The 21,351-nt window shown below is 35.7% G+C and overlaps 1 protein-coding gene across 2 annotated transcripts in view; it reads left to right on the top strand.

Moving 5' to 3' along the window:
* Positions 1 to 19,336, top strand: part of SMCHD1 (structural maintenance of chromosomes flexible hinge domain containing 1) — a 78,769-nt gene extending 59,433 nt beyond the window's left edge. Inside the window, exons 37-50 of one of the 2 annotated variants that reach the window (XR_016465118.1) lie at positions 2,520 to 2,669; positions 6,218 to 6,344; positions 6,512 to 6,631; positions 7,185 to 7,270; positions 8,173 to 8,295; positions 8,568 to 8,758; positions 9,263 to 9,372; positions 10,645 to 10,715; positions 11,824 to 11,995; positions 13,489 to 13,647; positions 14,243 to 14,360; positions 15,282 to 16,969; positions 17,426 to 17,657; positions 17,735 to 19,336. Coding sequence is in view for 1 of the 2 variants with exons in the window: in XM_031588914.2 (XP_031444774.2) it covers positions 2,520 to 2,669; positions 6,218 to 6,344; positions 6,512 to 6,631; positions 7,185 to 7,270; positions 8,173 to 8,295; positions 8,568 to 8,758; positions 9,263 to 9,372; positions 10,645 to 10,715; positions 11,824 to 11,995; positions 13,489 to 13,647; positions 14,243 to 14,360; positions 15,282 to 15,390 (1,536 nt within the window). In the remaining variant the exon portion in view is untranslated. Of the gene's footprint in view, positions 1 to 2,519; positions 2,670 to 6,217; positions 6,345 to 6,511; positions 6,632 to 7,184; positions 7,271 to 8,172; positions 8,296 to 8,567; positions 8,759 to 9,262; positions 9,373 to 10,644; positions 10,716 to 11,823; positions 11,996 to 13,488; positions 13,648 to 14,242; positions 14,361 to 15,281; positions 17,092 to 17,425; positions 17,658 to 17,734 lie in introns of those variants that run through there. The other variant, XM_031588914.2, reaches the window with a different exon arrangement.
* Positions 19,337 to 21,351: the final 2,015 nt, after the last annotated feature.

Here is a 21,351-nt window from a genome sequence, read left to right as displayed (position 1 = left end):
TGGTCCAACACATTACCTGTTTTCATTTTTGCAGAATATTCTGTTTCTCTTAGGAATAAAAGCCCCAGCCTGTATTTGGACCCATGGAATGAGAGGTGTGTGTGTGTGTGTATGCACACAGAGACAACAAAGCAGTTCTTCTTGACTTTCAGGAAGCTTAGCTGTCCAACCAGATTTGAATGGAGAGGCTGTCAGCCAGTCAAGTATTAGCTGTGTGAATCAGATATAAAAATAAACATACTGACTGATCAATCAAGATTTCCCCATGTGGGGACATCCTTTCAGTTTATAGGGTAAAGGATGACAGTATTATCTGATTATACATATTTCATTAAAACTTTTTATAGATTTGGTGTTAGTGAAAGTTTTTGGAGAAGAAATTTCAGTTATACTGAGCCTTCTCGATAACCTGCAAATTCAAAAATGCTGTAGAAGAGCAAGTCTCGGATTCCTCTTTTCTGTGCTCTCCTGCGCGTACAGCTAAATGACTTCTGATGCCATCCAGTGACTGTGGTAGGCAAGGCTGCAGCAATAAGCTTGTGTTACTTACTGTTACATTGTAGATGTGTTGCTGCTCTCTGACATCAGAATTCTCTTGGCCTTGTTACACAACTTAGCAGGTTAGCTTGACAAAAAAGATGTAAGTCTGTGATTTGTAGTATGTGACAGGTGCAGCTTGTTTTTCTTTACATACAGATAACCAAAACATAAACGTGCAGTCCTTGCTTTCAGATATCTCAATTAAAATCCATTTGTTGTTGCTACAAGAAAATGTGTTTCCAGATTCTAGTGGGAAAACACAGAGAGAAACTTCTGCTGTATATATCGTTTTTGTTCCAGAAGTCAGTTTCTTATGGCATCTTCCTTAACAAAACATCAGATTTCCTGAACTTCAAACATTCACAGGGATATAGGGAAATTGCTTACCAGTTACCACCATGAGCATAGCCTGAAGAAAATTAACTTAATTTATTGCAAGTTAGAACAAATTTGTGTAGTGAGAAACAAAGGCAATATAACCCTAAAACACACTATCATCTACCCTTTGCTCAGTTTCACTCCTGCCTATTCCGTCTCCCTTCCCATAGGAGCAGGGAGGATAAGGAATGAGGTTTACAGTCAGTCCATAATAGCTCCTCTCTGCCATTCCTTTCTCCTCCCTCTGTTGCCCTTTTCCATCATGGGTCCTCTGCATAGGCTGCAGTCTTTCAGGAAGAATCTGTTCCTTTGTAAGCTCTCCACAGGCCATGCTTCTTTTAGGGCCTAGATGTCTGCTCTTTCTTAGGGTCCTAAAATGTCAGCAGTGTGGATGCCTGCACCACCATGATCATCTCCACAGGCTGCATTCCAGTGGACTGCACTTCCCCCATTGTGGTATCACAAGGGGCTTCAGGGGAATTTCTACTCTAGCACCTGGAGCAGCTCTTCAGAAGGATCTCTGTCCTGCAGTAGGCTTTTGGAGCCAGCCAGAACCAGCTGTATCTTCCATGGGGTAACCCTGGCACCTCCTCACAGAGGCCACCCCACAGCCCCTCCGCTGTCAGAACCTATGTACACCCAATTCATAGGGAAATTGGAAGTTTTAGTTAAGTCTCTGTGCTATGATATCATTGCTCTCAGCAAGATATGATGGGACAGCTTGCTTGCCTGGAGTACTGTGTTAGATGGTTACAGCCGCTACAGGAGAGATGGGTAGATGTCAGGGGAAAGGCCAATAAAGCTGTTGTTATGGTGGATATCAATAATACTACTCAACCAGGACAAAAAGGTAGATGAATTACTCTCCAGGCAATTAGGAGAGGTCATACGATTGCTAGACTTTTTTCGCATGGGAAACTTCAGCTTCTGAGATATCTGCTGAAAATACAGTATAGCAGAGATTGTTTTATCTCTCGTCTGCACTGGAAATAATGTGGCCAGCAGAACTTGGGAACTGATTGTCCCCTTATAGGTGGCACAGGTGAGACCATGCCTTAGATCTGTGTGCAGAGAAGAACAGTGAAGCTGGTAAGGGGACTAGAAAAAAATACATATGAGGAGCATCTGAGGCAATTTAGGCTGTTTAGTCTGAAGAAAATGATGCTGAAGGGAAACATGATCACTCTACAGCTATCTGAAAGGAGATTGCAATGAGAAGGTTATAGTTTTCTTAGGACATAAGGAAACAATGTCAGTTTGCACCGGGGGTGTTTGGATTGGACACTAGAGAGAATTTCTGCACTGAGAGGGTAGTTAAGCATTGAAGCAAGCTGCTCAGGGAGGTGGTGGAGTCCCCATCCCTGCAGGTATTTGAGAGAGGTGTGGACATGGCACTAAGGAACGTGGTTTAGCATCAGGGCTTGGTAGGTCAGGTTGATAGTTGGACTTTGATGATTTTGTTACAGGTCTTTTCCAACTTAGATTTTTCTGTGATTTTATAAATGAATTCATATAATTCATGATTCATATAAATGAATTAAATAAGTGAATTTGGTTCTTGTTCATCCTCCAAGCTAACTTCTCTGTCTTTTTACTTACAGGATGAATACAACAATCACACTGGAGCTGACTTAATTGGAAGAGTAATAGCAAAAATTAAGAGCCCCAATGAAGATGATACAGAGATCCCACAGTTTCAGGGGAAGATCAGTTCAATTGAGTTCCCATTTGACAGAGGATCAGCTGAAATTGTAAGTGTGACTGAAGTGCACAGTTCCATGAACTGTAAGTCTGTTGAAGCCTATTTTCCTACCATTTCAAAGCTGATCTTTTGCTTAGCCATGGTCTGTGGAGGGTTAGCATTTATTGTAGGCTGCCTTCTTGATATGAAGATAAATTATTTCTTCTCTATTTGGTTGCTGATTTTCAGAAAGTGTGGAGGAAAGTCATTCTTAAAACTGATGCTTCTTGCAAATCAAGGGAAGCTTATATTCAAGAACTTGATTAGAGATTAGGATTTTCAGGATGATCCAGACAATTCTTCTCATTTAAATTTCATATGTAAATAACACTTCACTAATTTGGAGTTAAATTTTTAATATTAGTTGTGTTTCACATTATTATTTGGAATACTCTCTGGCTTTAATATCTTACAGTCATTTAGTCTAACTTCCTCACATATACTTAATTCAATTTTATCTTACTCTCTTTACGTTTTATCAAGCAAACTGAGCTTATATATGCTTTACAGAAAGGTATTCTGTTCTTATTTGAAGAATTAAAGAAAAAAAATTATCACTTTCCTTTACATATTGTTTTAGTAATTAGTCATCTTGACTGTTAAAAATGCTTTGCCATAGTTCAGTATGAATGTCTGTTTTGTTGCATACTTTTTGCTGAAGAGCTCTTACATGCCTCTGAAAATACCGAGTGTTGTAGTCATACTATCTCAGTCACTTTTTTCAGCAAATATAGATTGAACTTTTAAAACATATGAATTCCATTTGTAACAGTTACTATAAAGTGTATTATAAAAGGTGAAGTTTAAAACACACAAGCACAAAATCAGAAACTGTTCAAAGCTTAGCGGAAAAAACAACTTGGGATAGAGCCACTTCATTCTATGTAGAATATTCAGTGTCTCTCCTAACAGCCTACAGAGAATTTTAGTCAAGAGGACCATTCCCATGCTAAAATAGATTTATTTATTTGTTTATTTATCAAGTTACTGAAGTATCACAGAAGTATTTTAGAGGAAAAACATATCTTTGCTTCATTTAGTTCCTCTGGTACACGTTTTACCAGCCTGTTGTCTATGGAAATCCTCAAGCAGAGGGTGTGCTGAAGGGAAAACAAACTTTTAAAAGAAATTTTCTCAGCTACCTTTTCTAACTTGTTCACTGGGTGCAGCTTCCCAGTGCACCAGCTGGAAATAGATTCTCCTTAGCAACAATTAGAAAATCTATCTTGGAAATCAACACAGTAAAACGGCAGAAGAATCACTAAAATGTACAAATCCTACATACAAAAGTCTTCTGTGTTGTACCCAGCACATCGACTACTTTCATGGAACTATATAGATGAAACTTAATGGCATAGCGTAATCACTTGTCTGTCAATAATAATTAAGGACAGAAAAATACAGTTAATGTGAGCAAGTGCTTTTTGCTGAACAATCTGTCAAGCTCTGGTCTATTCTGATCTGTGACAAACATAACAAATGTAGACTGAATGTAGGCAGTCAGATAAAATCACTGTACTAACTGTGCACTCTTGAGTTTCTCTTGTTCCCCAAGCATCTTTCAAGAGTAATAAATTTCCCAGTCCATGCTTCCTTAGGGATCTTTTGTTTCTCTGACAGAATCTTCCACATTCTGAGCCACGTTCCAGTTACTTTCTTTGCTATGATCTGAATAAGATATCCAATTAAACTCAAAGCAGTTCTATTATTGTATGTATCTGTGAGGATTCCTGTGCATGTTTCAGAGATGGAAGTTTTGTGAATGCATTTTTCTGCTGCAAGTGGGATGGGAAAAATTGCAAAAGTAATAGGTTTACTGTAACCAGTAGTCTAATAAAATAGCATTTTTCTCCACTAATCTTGCATCTACCTGTGGTAGAAATTTAAACTTTTTTTTAATATATATATAACTTCATATTGTTGAGGTGAATAACAGCCTCAGAGACTGGACTCTGCCTAGTCAGATAAAATTACAGAATAATTTTTCAGACTCCTCACTGATGTAGGAATCAGGAATTTCTTCCTATACTAGGAACCTCTATGGAGTCATTGTGACATTATTACTCCAGTCTCGCTTCAGTGTCTAATCTAACAACCTGTGTAACCTGAGGGGGCAGAAGAGGCAGGAGAGTTGGGTTTTTTTGTTCATTTATTAGTTGGCTTTTTTTTTTGTAAGCAGATGTTTTTTCTTCCTACTTGTGTTTTGCTGGGCTGGTTTGGTTTTTGTTTGGTGTTTTTCTGCTGCCTCTTTACTGTGATCTGGTAAAATCCTAATGCTTTTGATAGAAGTTTCCTCACTCTCCCATTGGCAGTAATTCCATTTCAGTGAATTCCTTCTTCAGGCAGTTTATGGTTGTGTTCTTTGCAGGAGTTCTCTGACTTTAGGCAACTCACAGAACTCACACAGAAAGGATTTGTTGGTTATGTTTTAACATACTTTTTATATGGTTAGTAATTGGAGGGGGATGGGAAAAAAATGTGTTTTTTGAAGTACCTTGAAGTTATTAAGAACAATAATCATGTATAACTAACCTCAACATAATGCAGGTGATAATCTTGACATGTTTACCTCTGTATTGAGGTTCAGGAATGCTGAATTTGTTTAATGAAGGAAAATGTTTAGATATTTATTAGCATAAATATTCAAAGGAAAAGGTATTTCTGCTGCATACTTATACTGATTAAATACGTAGCTGCAATATTTTTTGAAAGTCATGAAGACTATCTTTGAAGGTTTTATATGTGTCTCTTCTTTTAGGCTGCAACCACCTCTCTCTCGATTTGGGCAGTTGAGTAGCAATTTCTATATATTAAAGGTGGAAACATGAGTTTTATTATAAACATTATTCATTTTATGCATGATACCTTTCCCAAAGTAACAGCACACTTAGATATTACTTACATTAAGTTTACTTCTAATTACCATTCTTTATGGTTTAATAATATATCCTGTGTTTGCAAAGAAAGGAGAGGGGTTTTGGTTTATTTGTTTGTTTGTTTTAATATATTTAAGAAATTTCTGAGAAATTGGGTGTTCTTGTCAGTGTTTAGATATATACTTTTCATTCATTTTGGATATGCTGTCTAATTCCATGCTAACAGCAGTAAGTTTAATTCAGCACTGGGAATAGATGGTTTTTCCTTCCCTGTGTTTATGCATTTGGTTTGTTTGCAATTTTATGTTTACATTTGTTCACAATGCTGTATGAAGTACATCTGAGGAAATCTTGCCTATGGGATGATGGAGAAAATATTTTTTCTGACCATTTATCTCTGCAATAAAATATATAACTAAAAATAATAAGACTCCTTAAGCAGTTAAAACAGCCTCAATTCTTAAATAATAAAATACTTACTGCTAAATCTTCATATTTTACTTATTTTTTTTACAAAATTGAATGGATAGGAAATGAAAGCTATTTCCAAGCCAATATTGAAATCTGTAATCGAATATAAGTTATGTGTTAGGAAATTTTATAAATTTTATTATTTGAACATTGTTTATTTTATTTTGTATGTTACCCTCAACTTACGTTTCTTTGTTTGTTTTTGAATTAGAATCTAGTGCTGGCTGAAAACAGTCCTGGAAGAGATAGTACTGAATATATTCTTGTATTTGAGCCAGATCTGCCAGCTTTGAAAAAACCTTTGGAACCATACCGTCTGTCATTTATGTTTTATAATGGTATGTTTCAGTTGCTCTAACATGCTTGTTTGTCCCTAGAACAGACTATTTGATTCCCTAATACTACTTGAAAACTGTGTAACAACCTAATAGATTTTTGCTGATATTTAAATTCACTGTGTTACTGTAATTTCTTCTAATTAATATCTATGTATTTTTTCATGTAGATTTCAAGAAACAGCAACAGATGGCAACACTTACAAGGGAGAGAGACCAGTTATCTCAGTCCATAGGCGTTTATAGAAATTGGTTTGATACTACTAATCAGCTTGTAAATGAAATGAGATGTAAGTGCAATCAAGTATATAAATAAATTTCCTGGCACTATTTTTTTTTCTTATAAGGATTAAAATCAGCATTGAAGTCCTGAGATTAATGAGAGGGGAGCCGGAAGTGCTTTGCATTAGCAGGAAATTTTAGGGAATTAACTGTATAGATCATTCTCTTTCAATAAGTTATTCATGCATATGTATGAATAAAGTTACTTTTCTTTTGTGCATTTGACCCTGTGTACTTTATTCAAAACTTGTCTAAATATGCATTGTTTATCTGTACATTCTTCAACAAATGTAATACTTAATGAAGTTTGTTAAAAGCAGTATGAAAGCAGTTGTTGAAATTACTGAAATTACTTATGGAATGGACAAAGCACAAGGGTTTTTTTTGGTTGTTTTTTTTTTGACAAATCCTGATATTCTATGCTGGTACTGAGAAGTATAGATATTGTCAACTGTGGGTGGCCTAAGTCTGAAAATACTGAACAGTTGTAAGAAAATCTGCAGTAAGTGTTTCCTTGATTTCAGATGTATCCTAATTATCTGTTGATTTTATTGGTTTCAGGTCAGGTTAAAGAAGCTGAAACAAGAGAAATTCACCTGAGGAATGAACTGAGGAAACATCAAATTGAATTACCACAGACAAACACAGTATGGCTTATTCCTTACTAAACTTCTTACTATCTTAAAAATAAATCTAAATCTTAATACAATCTCTGCATCATTATTGAATCATGCCTTGTAATTGCACAAACACCTGCTAACAAAACTCTGAAAATTTAAACCATGAGGAAAATGTGTAGATCATTGCCTTTTTTTTTTTTTTTAACTGTTCTGCTAGTCTCACTGTCTCACCACTATATACTTTTGTATCCTGATCTTGGTTTTGCCTTTTTGCTAAGGTTAGCAGTGGTTTGCTGGTAATACTGTTTTTAATAATGGATTTTTAAAAGCTGATCAATATATACTAGATATATTCTGGCATAAATAGACTGAACAAAAACACTTTCCAGAGAATAGAGCATTTCATATGCTGCTGCAAAAGCTGACTTCAAAGTTTCAGGACAATGTATTCCACTACTAATTTTCCATAAAGATCCAATTATATTTTAAGGAAGTTTTTAAAGAAAATTTTCAAACTACTGGTGTTTTGAAAAAATAATTATGTAAATTATTCCTCATCTTTAGATCAAATAAAAATGAGCTACAGTTGTTAAGCACAAATCAATAGATTATACAACAATGAAACCTAAGTTCCCCAGACCAGTGCAGATTCCCTTTCTAGAATAGTTTCTTCTACATTCATGGTTACCAATTCCTGATATTTTCTTCAGTTTTGGCTATAATTAAGATCCAGTAACTCTTTCTGAAAAGTAACTTTAAAAAAAGTATAGTAATAAAAATGCTTATAGCTGCAATACAATGTGGGCCCCTATACATATACAGATTATTGAATTATTTAAATTAGTATGTGATTCACAGCAAATAAAATAGCTGTTTCTGCAAGTTGGCCCTGTGATAAGTGCTCACTAACTCTAATTTTCAATTCTCAGCTTCAGTATGTGGATTCTCTTATAAAACAAAAGGTGTTGGATCAAGATGGAGTAATGAAACAGCCAAGGAGGACTTGTACCCTCCCAAACTATCCAAAAGGCAACCAAGATATTTTAGGGAAGGTGAGTTTTCTCCCAAAGAGCCTTCAGATGAATTTTGTTAGTTCTAGGAAGTGGTAGTGATGGGAAAATTAGCCAGCTGAATATCTCAGTAATTCTTGAGGAATAGTAAGAAAAAGATAACATTCACATCCCATCCAATGACTGGCTGTCCTTACAAAGCCATCAATGGAGGAGTTATATGTCTGATTGTAGTTGCAGGAGGATTGTGATTGGTATGAAAAGGGGACATGGTCTTGACTTCTATTTTGACTGTTGTAACTTCTGTGATACAGATTGCACATTTAGCACAAATTGAGGATAATGAAGCAGCAAAAGTTATCTCTTGGCATCTGGCCAGTGACATGGACTGTGTAGTCACATTGACTACTGAAGCTGCTCGTTCTATTTTTGATGAAACGCAAGGTCGGCAGCAAGTGTTACCTCTTGATTCTATTTACAAGAAGACACTCCCTGATTGGAACAGGTAGGGGAAAAAAAAACCAGTAAGATTTCTGCATTAGTATTACATAGTTGTTTAATATTTTTCTCATATATTTTAAAATTGCATTAAAGATTGAGAGTGTAAAATTTCTGGCTTTGTAAAACTCTGAATGTCCTTTGAAATTTTAGCTGAAAACCTAGCTTCACATATTTAACTAAATATTTAATAAGATGTTGCTCCTGAAAAGACAAATTTCCATTTGCTTTATTCACCTCTGCATGTTTACAAGAGCACTAGAGCATTAACTTTTCTTTTGTTTAATAATTCTAGTGCTTCCAATCATATTCTGACTTTTTAAGAAATCTAATTCTAATTACAGTCCCTAAAATTTATTGTTGATAAATTGATAATTTATCCTATGATATGGAATGCTAAAATGCATTCAGTTCAGTTTTAGATTTCTGAGTAGATGATTAGAAGCAATAATGAAATAAGGATAAACCACTTCTTTCTTTTTCTTCCTCATTCTCCCTTTTCTTTAACCAGGCCTTTACCTCACTTAAGAAATGGAAAAATCTGCTTCAGACCTGTTGGGAATCCTGTATTTGCCAGAGATCTGTTAACATTTCCAGATAATGTAGAGCATTGTCAAACAGGTGAGTGATATTTTAAAAATTGGTAGTAATATTTTTACTTTTCTAATAAATAAAATAGAGAAACAGCACAAAAGAAAACTCATTCAGTAATCTTCACTAGGACATATGATTTGCAAATACCAGTGTACATTCCTTATGAGGCTTGCAGGTATAAGGAGTGTGACATTAAGTACTTGCAGACAGCTGCTGTGAAAATACTAGCAATGACCACAGTCTAATTTAATACATTATCCAGTTCCCCAGTACACCCAAACAGAACCTGACCACCGTGACACTAGCTTTGTATTAACAACTGCAGAAGTTACCACTTCTGTTAGTTTTCTTCTCTCAAAAGTATGTAATGCATGGGTTAATACAGATTCTGACTGAACTGTATGTGACTATATCTGTTATGCTTAAATATTTACAATAAGAATAATCTTTCAGTTTTTATGTAGATTCCAGTTCAGAGAATTGCATTCCCCTGCTCTTTTTAACAGTGTAGCAATACCTACCTTTTCCTACATTTCTTTGCTTAAATTATTCAGATCTTTATATCAAGTTAGAATCTATAGTTAGTTCAATAAGTTTTTCATCATACGTATAAACTTACCAGTGTTAAAATGTTTCTGTCTGTTGTTAACAAAAATACATTATAAAAAATTGGTCCAGTTAATTTTCACAATGTTAGATACTGTCGGAGACTTTAATTATAAATTCTTCTTTGTGTTCCCTTTTAGCACATAAGCTGATATTTTTCTGGAGAAATTTAGGAACACATAGTTGGACGCATCTTTTAAGCAAGGCTACTGAGCTTAAAATTTGTACAGAATGGTCTTTTGTTAGGAGATGATCTTAAGATCAGTTGGATCGATCAGTTAATGTTTTCTTTTTTTCTTTGATAATCCATTGAATACTAAGAAATATATGAAGAATCCAAGAACACCATTCAAAGACGACTCAAAATGCAATTTATTTATTTCCTAAAGCTTGGCATTGTTTTTATATACATCTTTATAAATGTAAATATTAAATACCAAAAGAGTACTACAAAGGGAAATAGTTATGCCACAAGGCAGCGAAACATACTAAATTTTAATGAATTCTCTACTCAGTACAGAAGGTTGCAGAATTAGTATCACCTCAGAATAAAATTTAATTGAAAAATGCATATGCTTTTTCCCTTTCACATACCTAAAAAGCCACAACAGTGATGCCCCAGAGTTATTTTTTCAAAACTTACTTATTTTGTTGCAGAGAAATTTCAGTTCTATTTTTCTTTAAATTTTCCAGTATTTGGGATGCTTTTGGGTGACACTATCATCATAGATAACTTGGATGCTGCAAACCATTATAGAAAAGAGGTATGTTTCAGTTATTCTTGATATTTTTTAAAAAATAAATATATTACTGGTCTACATACTTAATATATTGCAACTGTTAAGTAGTTAATTGCTAAGTTTAGTGCTGCATTACTTATAACAGTGTGCTTATTGTTCATAAGTGTATTATGTTGTCCAGCAGAGAATAGAATCCTTATTATAGGCACTGACAAAATTATATCCATTAAAGAAATTCCATTGTGTGAATGTTGACAAGAAGCATGAGAGCATGTTATTACAGGCCAACATTTGTAGTTTTGCTGTTAGCATTAAATGCAAGTTCTTGTGAGCACTTTCCTAGTCCCTGTGTATGTTATAAAATGTCTGAGGCACATCATGAAATTTCACATACACTAAAATGTCTAAGAACTTCATGTGAAACTTATTAGACCTTTTCCTGACCCAATTTACCAAGATTTAAGTAGACAAATTAAAGACAAGAGTCTCTGAGGAAGTCCTGTACTATGGGCCAAATCAGCTCTTATGTTCTGTGGTTCACTTTTTACTGGCTATTTGCTTACTGATAACCTTGGGAACAAAGAATGTCTTAAATGTTTCCAGAGAGCATTTCAGAAATACGGTGGTAGTCATAGTGAAAAACAACTGATTGACTTTACGAGTATTTCAGTTTTCATCATGTGTATACATCTCATTGTTATCAGAAAACACATCTACCACTTTTTAGCTGAGAATACTCTATATGATTCTTTTATCAAAAAAAAAACCTTTTTTTTAACTGCAGAGTCAAAGAGGAGAGACAAGGGAGTCAGATGTAGATGCTAATCAGTGTTAGCAGACTGATCATCTGGATCTGTCTGGGAAAAAGAGTTTTACCTACCATACACTTTCGCAAACTTTGTGGAAGTTGTATTGAACACATTACAAGAAATAAATCCCTTAGATTTCAGATGCTTTGAATCTTATGCATTACTTGAAAGCAAAAGTCAAGAAACATGATTTCATAAAATACTGTTATTAAAGAATTAGCAACTTTGTAATTGAAAGATGCTTAGCTTCACAGCAGCATTTTTGAAAACTTAATTTTCAGTGAAGTTACTAATTTTTAATATCACTTTTTGTTCCTATGCAGGTAGTAAAAATTACACATTGCCCTACTTTGTTGACTAGGGAAGGAGACAGGATTCGCAGCAATGGAAAATTTGGAGGCCTTCAGAACAAAGCTCCTCCAATGGACAAACTCAGAGGAATGGTATTTGGAGCACCTGTGCCAAAACTTTACTCTGCTTTCACTGGGCAGATAGGTGGGTTAATATTCTTTCATGTAACATAAAAAGGATACCTTTAAATTAGCGTAAAGTTATTTTAAGAATATGGCCTTTAAAATGTCCTATTTGTTAATTTTCCTTTACATTTCCTGATTTAAAAAAAAAAAAAATCATGATATATTCTCTCACTTTATTCATTTCATTGATGGAAGAGTTGAAGCATTGGTAAACATTCAAACAGCAGGCATGAGGAGCTTGAGATCATTGAACTCCAGCATCTTTGAAAACAGAAATATCAAGCCTTTCTCTTCCAGAAATGCTATACATTAATTTAGAATATTAAAAAAAAAAAAAAAAGACTGAAAAGATCTTTCCTAGGCCTTTCAGTAAAAAAAAACAATAGGATCATAGAGTCATAGAACTGCTTAGGTTGGAAAAGATCTTAAAGATCCTCAAGTCCAACCACAACCTAATCATACTACTCTAACAACCCTCCACTAAATGATATCCCTGAATACCACATCCAAATGGCTTTTAGACACATCCAGGGATGTTGACTAAACCACCTCCCTGGGGAGCCTATTCCAGTGCTTAACAACCCTTTCTGTAAAGAAGTGTTTTCTGCTATCCAACCTAAACCTCTTCTGGTGCAACTTGAGGCCATTTCCCCTCGTCCTGTCACCAGTGAGAAGAGACCAACCCTATTGCATCTAGGATTAACATAGTAAGCATTTGAGGTACAAATTAAAATATTCTGGATTTAGTACATTTTATATTTCTTTATAAACACATTTTCAGCTGTCAAACTCTATTACCAAATGTGAATTAAATTTGATTTTTTTGTGTCAGATAATCTAGTGTTCAGTTAACCTTTGTTAGTTAAGCAAGCTTCTTCATGCAGTGAAGTAAAATGAATGAGCTTGGCCTAACATGCTTGAATTCTTTTTTCTTGACATATTTATTCAATGCTTGGACAAAGAAAAATTATTTGCTTCTTACTTTAACTAGAGTAACATATTTTGTCAGCAAAATAAATCCTTATTAACTGTACTGCTCTTGCCTCATTTAAATGTCCCCATAAGTGTGACAAAATGAAAGTCAGTAAATTTTCTCTTATTCCACAAGGTGGACTAGAATTCAAGGCATTAGCAGAAGCTTCGGCTCTGTGACACTCAAAACAAAACAATACTACAAGCACACTCAGTGGCATTGAAGGTAGAGAGTTCGGTGAGGAGCAAGCAAGCAACAGGCTGTATAAAGAACTGTTTGCCACAAAACTGTTCAGTTTCCTGGTACTTTATTCTGATCTAAATAACTGCTTAAACAAAAACCAAAAAACAAAATACTGTATGTGATTTTTTTCCAATATCTCTTTACAGTAATATTAACAACAGCTGATCCATTGTCAGTTTGGGTGGGGCCTTAAATAGTGCTTTGTTTTCTTGTCAATCTTATGTTTTCCTACAGATCGTACACTAAATAACTGCGTATTTTCTGCTTTGTGTTTTAATATTTTATTCTTCAATTAGATCTTCTACAGCAGTACCGTGCAGCAGTTGTGAAACTTGATGATGTGAATAAAGACCTTGATTTACATTTGAGATCGCTTAACACTCCAGAAATGCTGAAGAAAAAACAAGAGCTTGCCGAACAAGAGAAAAGCCTCATGCTTATAGAACAAAAATTGGGTATGTTACTGTATTAGATTTTGTTAACACCAATTGTTATGGTAAAGGAGGAGAACTGTTAACTACATCCAGATGCATTCTACACTTGAAAACTAGCAAGTACAAGCTATGAAAGAAAATTCTTAAAGTTACTTCAGGGCTTAGAGGTATTTAATTTTTATTAAAGGATGTAAAAACTCTGTCTAGTATGATGTGAGTAGTGGTAGCCTAGATGAGTGCTGCCCTGTGAAATATTCATGTAATGTGATCAGTTAGTGAATTTTAAACATCAGACCGTGATCTCACTGAGATTATGTAACTGTACATCTAACTTGCCCAGTTGTAGAGAACACTGAAATTCTTTTTGATATGACTGTGTAAACAAAGAGCTGAATTGCTTTTGCTAAGGAGACACAACCAAAACACTGTACTTTAAAAAGAAACACCCCTAACTCTGTAGAGATAGTAGTTACAAATATTTTTTTATGTCATTATCAAATAATCATCTTCAAAATATACTTAAAGAGTCATATACTCTGTTGGAACTGTAATTAAAGCAAAATGTGTTGTTTGTTTTTTTTTTTTTAATTTGTTCTTACCTGCAATTTCTTAATAGGTATGACTCCCTCAGATAAAGTCTCTGAATTGTTACTTCAGCCTGCAATCCTTGATATGCCTGACACCCCCATCCCTCCCAAAAGAATGCGAAAAGAAACTGTAAAAAAATTGTATAGGTAAGTATTTCAAATGTAGTCACTGTTTTTCCATAGCCTGAGTTCAAAGCAAAAAATGTTTTGGGAAGCCTTTTTTTCTTTGCTTGAGAGATTTTTTATAAATTAATATTTATATACAACAGCTAACAATGAATAGAGTTGGCATATGTCTGACTTTCAAAGTTTTTTTTTCTTTAGGGCTTCTGCTGTTGTTTAAGGTTGTTTTAAACATTTGCTTACTAATTTTAATTCTGTTTCCCCTTATAAAGTGAATGAGTGGCATCTTTATGCATTCATTTATTTCCAGTATTTCCAACTCTTAATGCGTAGAAGCATCCAAGACGGCTTGGTATCTAAATTCTTTTAAGGTTCAGTGACAAATACTGGACAGATGAGAGAGTCATTCTTATGTAGCTTTCTCTAGCTAACTGTCCAAAATAAGATGGTGGTATTTAACACAAAGTTATCCCTGTGTATCTAATTCTGCATTGCCTCTGTGATTGATGAACATATATATGCAAAAAAAAAAAAGTGAAACATGTAAGATAATGTCCTTAAAATTATGTGGAACTGAATTTTCCATTCTTTATATCTCTTTGCTGAATTTCAGTTACATTTTTCAGATGATTTAAATCTTACTCAGTTGTGTTCTGTAAATCTCAGTATGAGTTTTCACAATATTATGTATCATACACATACATTGCTTTTTTATCTACATTCAGGACTTAAGTTGTTATGTACTTGAGTTATTTAATATTTAACCTGATTCTATCAATAATTTTTTCAAAATGATAATAAGAAACTTTGCATAAAAATGGGGTTTGTAATATACTAGTTGGTGCCCTGTATATTTGCATTCAGTTGTAGCAGAAGTGTATATAAAAGTGAAGATCTTGGTTTATAAGCTACCGTGCTGTAATGTTTGTTTTGTTGTTCTTTTAGCTCAGAAGAATGGGTTTCCTCTGCTGCTAAGAAGCAGCTACAGCAACAACAACCACTGCAAATACCACCTTCAGAATTTAATGGAACTGCACGAAAGAGAAAGGCATAGACTGATGACTCTTGCTGGAAACATCTATATATTCAAAATGTGAATAAGTGCAGTTAAGGAAAATATTCATGTTGTATTACCTATTGCTATGAAGATTTTTATACTGATAAAAGATATAAATGTATTTCAGTTAGTAGCAAGAAAAATTTAAGTGTTTAACATTGATAGCCTAATTTTTGTATAGTTAATTTTCATTTCCAAAAGCTTTCAGAGTTCTTATGTTCATGTGTGGAAAAAGAAATTTAAGATATATCTTTTTTTATTTATGAAAAAAATTCAAACTTTTCAATAAAATTGCTGCAATACAAAACACTGTCAATGTAATTGATTGTAATAACTGAGTCAGCAGCCTGAAACTGTTTGTTTAGAAAGACAGGCTGTCTTGGGGTAGAGAACTTTCAGGGCTGCTTTTCTTTGATTGATGGATTGTAAAGGGATTGTAATATCAATTAACAAGAGAGGGTTGGATGCTCAATAACCACAGCCATTTGTAGTTTTCAAGATAGTTAACAAAAAGCCATTATTTAAGGTGACGTCCAAGATGTTGACATGTAAACTATATCTCTCTCAGAAATTTCTCCTTAATGGAGAAAGAAAGTAATAACTTGTGAGTATGAAAAGCTTAACAGCTTTACTAGGAAGCTGTTCTATGGACAAGGAAAGTTACAAAGGATTACATTTCATGGCTGCAGTTGAGATGTATTATTGTCCCAGTGCTAACGTCTTAACATCTCTATTACAGCAACAGTCGCAGAACAGCCTTACTGCTAAGCAGATAAAAAATTGGTCCATGACACAAAAAGTGTAATTGGGACATAAGGATTTCAGTAGGAAATGGTGATATCACAAAGAGAAAAAGAAAAATGATTAGTTTGTGAATGCATTTTAAGAGTTAGAAATAGAGACTAAAACAGGAGATAGAATAATCATGAGAAAAGTGTAGATGTCTGAACAGAATTTTATTTTTTAAGGATTTCTCTAGTTTTAAAACATACATAAGTAGATTTTGTTGGCTTCCTTAAACGCCTAAAGCAAATTAAATTTTTTTGAGGTTTAAAAAATAGTCTTAAAATACTAGAGAAAATATCCCAACAAGTAAATGAGACCAGAAAAAAGTGAGAGGGAGAATCAAAGGTAAACTGTAGTCTTCTGAGTGCATTGCGAGGATGTTATCAATTTATCCCGTAATAAAAATATATGTTTTATATAAAAGTTTTCTGAAAAGGGTCTTCAAACTTAAAAAAAAAAAAAAAAAGACATCATGCCATCCTGCTCATAAGTAAATCTCATACTGCTGATCCCTGGTGCACATCTTTATGACATTTCTAGTTAAACTTCTCCAATTTATGTATACAACATAAAGGTTAGGAGGGTGCATAGGAACTGCTGAATCACGGCCTGAACCTCTTAGTGACCACCTGAGGCAAGCATTGAGTCAGCCATGGGAGACAGGTGAAGGTGATTTACCTGTGCTGCTGGAAGGGGTGAAGCTGGCTCCACCTCTCCTAGACTCATTTAAGTGCTGACTGCCACCGAGGGAGGATCTCTTCCAGGAGAATGTTACAAGCCTACAACGTTGGTAAGTATTTTCCACTTATTATCTTTCTATTGCAATAATCTTATTTAGCCTAAAGCTCTGTAGGCCAATTGATTTTACAGCTCCATACGCTTATTGATTGTATAGAGAAGTTCTACAAAGCCTCATGTCTTAATGATAATTAAATTATTTAGACATCAAACTGTACTATTTTCAAGGAAATATATATATACTTGAAATATAGCATGTAACATCAGCAAGGCACAGTCATTTTCCTGTCTTTCAACTCTGAAGAGTTGAACCAGGTAGCTGTAACGGAGAGTTTGCTGTCCTGCCACACTACTCATTAACTACGAGTACTTAGTACTTCTTGGAAATGCCTTTATTTTCTTACTGATATCTACCCCACCTTAACCTCTGGATGATCTTGAAGTTTATTAGATTAAATGCCTGCTCTAACTGAAGTGCTTACTCTTGAAATTTATCTCTGGACTTCAGTATATGAACTACTGTTAAGTGAAGCATCTCCCTTGTGGAAGAAGCAAACAGGAAATTAAGAATGATTTCCAGAGTTGTGCAACAGTCATCAAAGATTTGGGGGAATTTCACCAGTTGAATCTTCAGGATTTTTCATCAGAATGATTGAAAGTTAATCACGGCAGAAGTTCCTGCTTTGAATAGCTATTTAGGACCATCCATCTGGTCCTGAAAGAGCCTTCAAGCTCTGAAGGTAAGTGTCAATTTTTTCCTTACTGATTCTTTACTCTAAAACTACGGTATGTATGTTATGTTCTCTGATTTCACTAGGGACTGAGGGAGAGCTGTGCAGGAAACAAGAGGAAGTGGTTCTTGCTGAGGCCTGGGCCAGCTCATGGGAACAAGGAAGTGGTTTCTGATTCACCCCAGAAGCATCCTTGGGTGTGGGGATGGGCCTTGGCCTGCTGCTCAAAGACTGGGGGGGGATTGAGAAACTTTGAGCAGTGATGGAGGCAGAAAGATCGGAGTAGAACAAAGCAGAATAATGCTGTTGGAATGTAAAGATCATCAAGTCCACATACCTGACAACTTCAGGGCTAACCAGAAGTTAAAGGATGTTATTGAGGACATTATCCAAATGACCCTTGAACACTGACAGGCATGGGGCATCAGCCACCTCTTTAGGAAACCTGTTTCAGTGCTTGATCAGCCTCACAGTCAGGAGAGTATCCTGATACTAAGCATACTGACAGCACCAGGATGGTGCCCAGGGAAGCAAAAGGAAGGCAGGGAGCCACAGAAAGACATTATGCTATTGCTGCATTTGTAGCCTGGATGAAAAACACACCTATTCCAAATGTCTCTTCAGACTCCTTGGATATTGTTAGGTAAACTCTGTTCTGTTCCAGGAGTCAGTCAGTTTCAAACTCTCCATCCTTTCTTTTTGTTGTTTATTCTAACAATTGTTTTTTATAGGCAGACTCCTCAAGCATACTTACCTTTTACTTAATTTTTTACCATGTGACAGCAGAAAAAGAGTATTGTTTTTAAAGGTATTTTTTCATCAGTTTTTCCTAAACCATAGAACAGGCTTCCTTAATAGAAGCCTTATTATTATAGTACTTATAGTGCATATGATCAGAGCATTTGGTTGAGGTTGTGGTGGTGTCATTTTGTGGACATTTAATAAAGCATTGGCAAGGAACTGTCATTAAAACACTGTTTGCCTTCATGCATCAAATTTTCTCCCAAATAATTCTACTTCCTGTCTTAGTTTCATCTGGGACAGAATAGTTTTCTTCAGTGTCTGGTACAATGCTATGTTTTGGTTCTAGGAGAAAAATGATGTTGATAAAGCACCAATTTTTATTTATAGTTGCTGCTTAGCAGTAGTGTACAGAGCCAAGGCCTTTGGCGGCGAAGGGCCCAAGGAGTTAGGAGGGAACAGAATTAGGACAACTGACTTAAACTGGCCGAAGGGATGTTCCATACCATGTGACATCAAGCAGGAGTTTTGAAGGGTGTGGCAGTTAGTCTTTCTTCTGCTGCTCAAGGTCTAGCTGGGCATTGGGGATCATATCATAGAATTGCTCAGGTTGGAAAAGACCTTAAAGATCATCAAGTCCAACTGCAACCTAACCATACTACCCTAACTCTAACAACCCATCGCTAAATCATGTCCCTAAGCACCACATCCAAACGGTTTTTAAACACATTCAGGGATGGTGGCTCAACCACCTCCCTGGGGTGCCTATTCCAGTGCTTAACAACCCTTTCTGTGAGAAAGTTTTCCCTGATGGTGAGCCCATTATGAGCCCATCCCATCATGGGACAGTGACCAACTGCTTGTGCATCAATTATTATATGCATATGTTGGATAATATTTGTCATAATTATTATCCTTTTATCTGTCCATAAATAGTTTTATCTTGACCCACAACTTCTGTGTTGGTCTTTTTTTTTTTTTTTTTTCTGATTCTCTTCCCCCATCCCACTGGGAAGTGGAGAATGTAAATGAACAACTGTGTATTGCTCAGCCACCTGCAGGGTTAAACTACAACAGGTTGTTGGGTTTTTTTTTCAAAATTTAGGAAGAAAAGGCTAGGCAAGATTGCATGTCATTAGCACTGCAAGTATAATTGCTTTCACCGAGTCAACCAGCACTGAACAGATCTGCAGTTGATCCATTTTCACCTGCTTGGATGCAGTCCAGTATAGAAGCCCAAATTAGTTCTAGTATTTTCCTTTTTAAAAACCTGTTTGCTTATCTAGGAATCACAAACACGTTACTGATGGGAACAGTAGTGGTATCTTTCAGCATGAGGTAACCATTAGCCTCCTTTACTGCCTGTTCCTGCAGTGGGTGTATCCTGTGACTTTGACATTCCTGTCACACCAGATCATCTCCCCGGGCTGCAGCAAACAGCGATCATTTCTATTTCATAAGAGGTATACACATGTGTCTGTGCATTTAAATAGATATATAAATATATATGCATATAAACACATAGTTACTTTGTTGTTATGCATTTCTGTGCACAGGCTCTTCCACACCCACTGCTGTTACAGAAATGCACAGAATTGCAATGGAGCTGTATTAGATGTACTTTAACTGCACAGCTACTCTGTTCTCATCATGTAGTATGTCTTCTTTACAATGAAATAGTTCCAAGGGACAGCAGGCTCTGTTTGAGTAAACAAAACTGATGTGTGTGCATGTACACTAATTAAAAGCAATTTTATTGTAAGCTAACCTACATATAAAACCAGGGCAAGTGTTCAGATGTTACCAGCAAACAATAAACACCTTTGATTTGCAAATATATCAATTCCGTAATTTTTACTGGCTGTGTGGGTTCCCACAGTTCTCACTAGTTTTTATAGGATTGATTTTATGAGAGCTCTAAAGAAATCCCACTCACTGGGGTTTTGGATTGAGTTGGAATAGACCCACAAAGATCATGCAGTCTAACCCCTGGCTCCACACAGACCACCCAAAATCCAACCCTTATGGCTGATAGTGCTGTCCAAATGCTCCTTGAACTCCAGCACTCGAGGCCGTGCCCACCGCCCTGTGGTGCAGCAGCTGTCCCTAACCCCCAGCTGCCCTCCCCTGACACAGCTCCATGCCGTTCCCTCGGACCCCGTCGCTGTCACACAGAGCAGAGCTCAGCGCTGCCCCTCCGCTTCCTGTGAGGAGCTGCAGCCGCCATCAGGCCTCCCCTCAGCTCTTCTGCTCTGTGCTGAGCACAACCAGGAACCTCAGCTGCTCCTCATCCTTACTGCCCTCTGAACCATTCTCCATTTCTGTGGCTCTCCTTTGGACGCACTCTTAACAGTTTTATCTTTATACACAAGAACAAATTATGTAAGGGTTGGTTTTTTTGTTTTGTTTTGTTTTTTTTTTTCCGTTCTTACATCCAATAATATAATCTAAGAATGTTTGCCTGAACTATGTAATGTTAGCTTTTTAGCAAAGGAATGCTATGTTCTTGTAGCTTGAAGGAGATTTAGCAGGCTCTACTTTCTACTATCCACTCCTTTATCCATCACTCTATAACTCAGTCAAACCAACTAAAACACATTGTGCAGGAAATACACACAAATGTCACACTGAAGCCTAATTTCTATTTCAGGAAAATGACTATTTCCCCCCACCCAGTTTACTTAAATGTTTGGAAGAATGGGGAACCAATTAATTTCTCATTCAGCATTTTTTACTAGAACTTGCTATGTTTAAAAATTGCTGAATAAAAGGGTTATTGAATTAAAAGCTGCTGATAATTTAATGAAAATGATCCCCAAAGCTGTTAACCTTAGCTTTCTCCAATAATCAGCTGAAGGAAGGCTGGTGAAAATGGGTATTTCCTCTTCCAGGTATGTATCTTGGTTGCATTGTTTTCTTATGATTGGATTCAAAATATGTTAAAGAAATGAAACAACAATAT

This window comes from Phasianus colchicus, chromosome 3 (assembly GCF_987193195.1).
Source record: "Phasianus colchicus chromosome 3, bPhaCol1.hap1.1, whole genome shotgun sequence".
Taxonomy (NCBI): domain Eukaryota; kingdom Metazoa; phylum Chordata; class Aves; order Galliformes; family Phasianidae; genus Phasianus; species Phasianus colchicus.
Note: the sequence above shows the minus strand (reverse complement) of the source record. Positions and strands in the feature narration are given on the sequence as shown.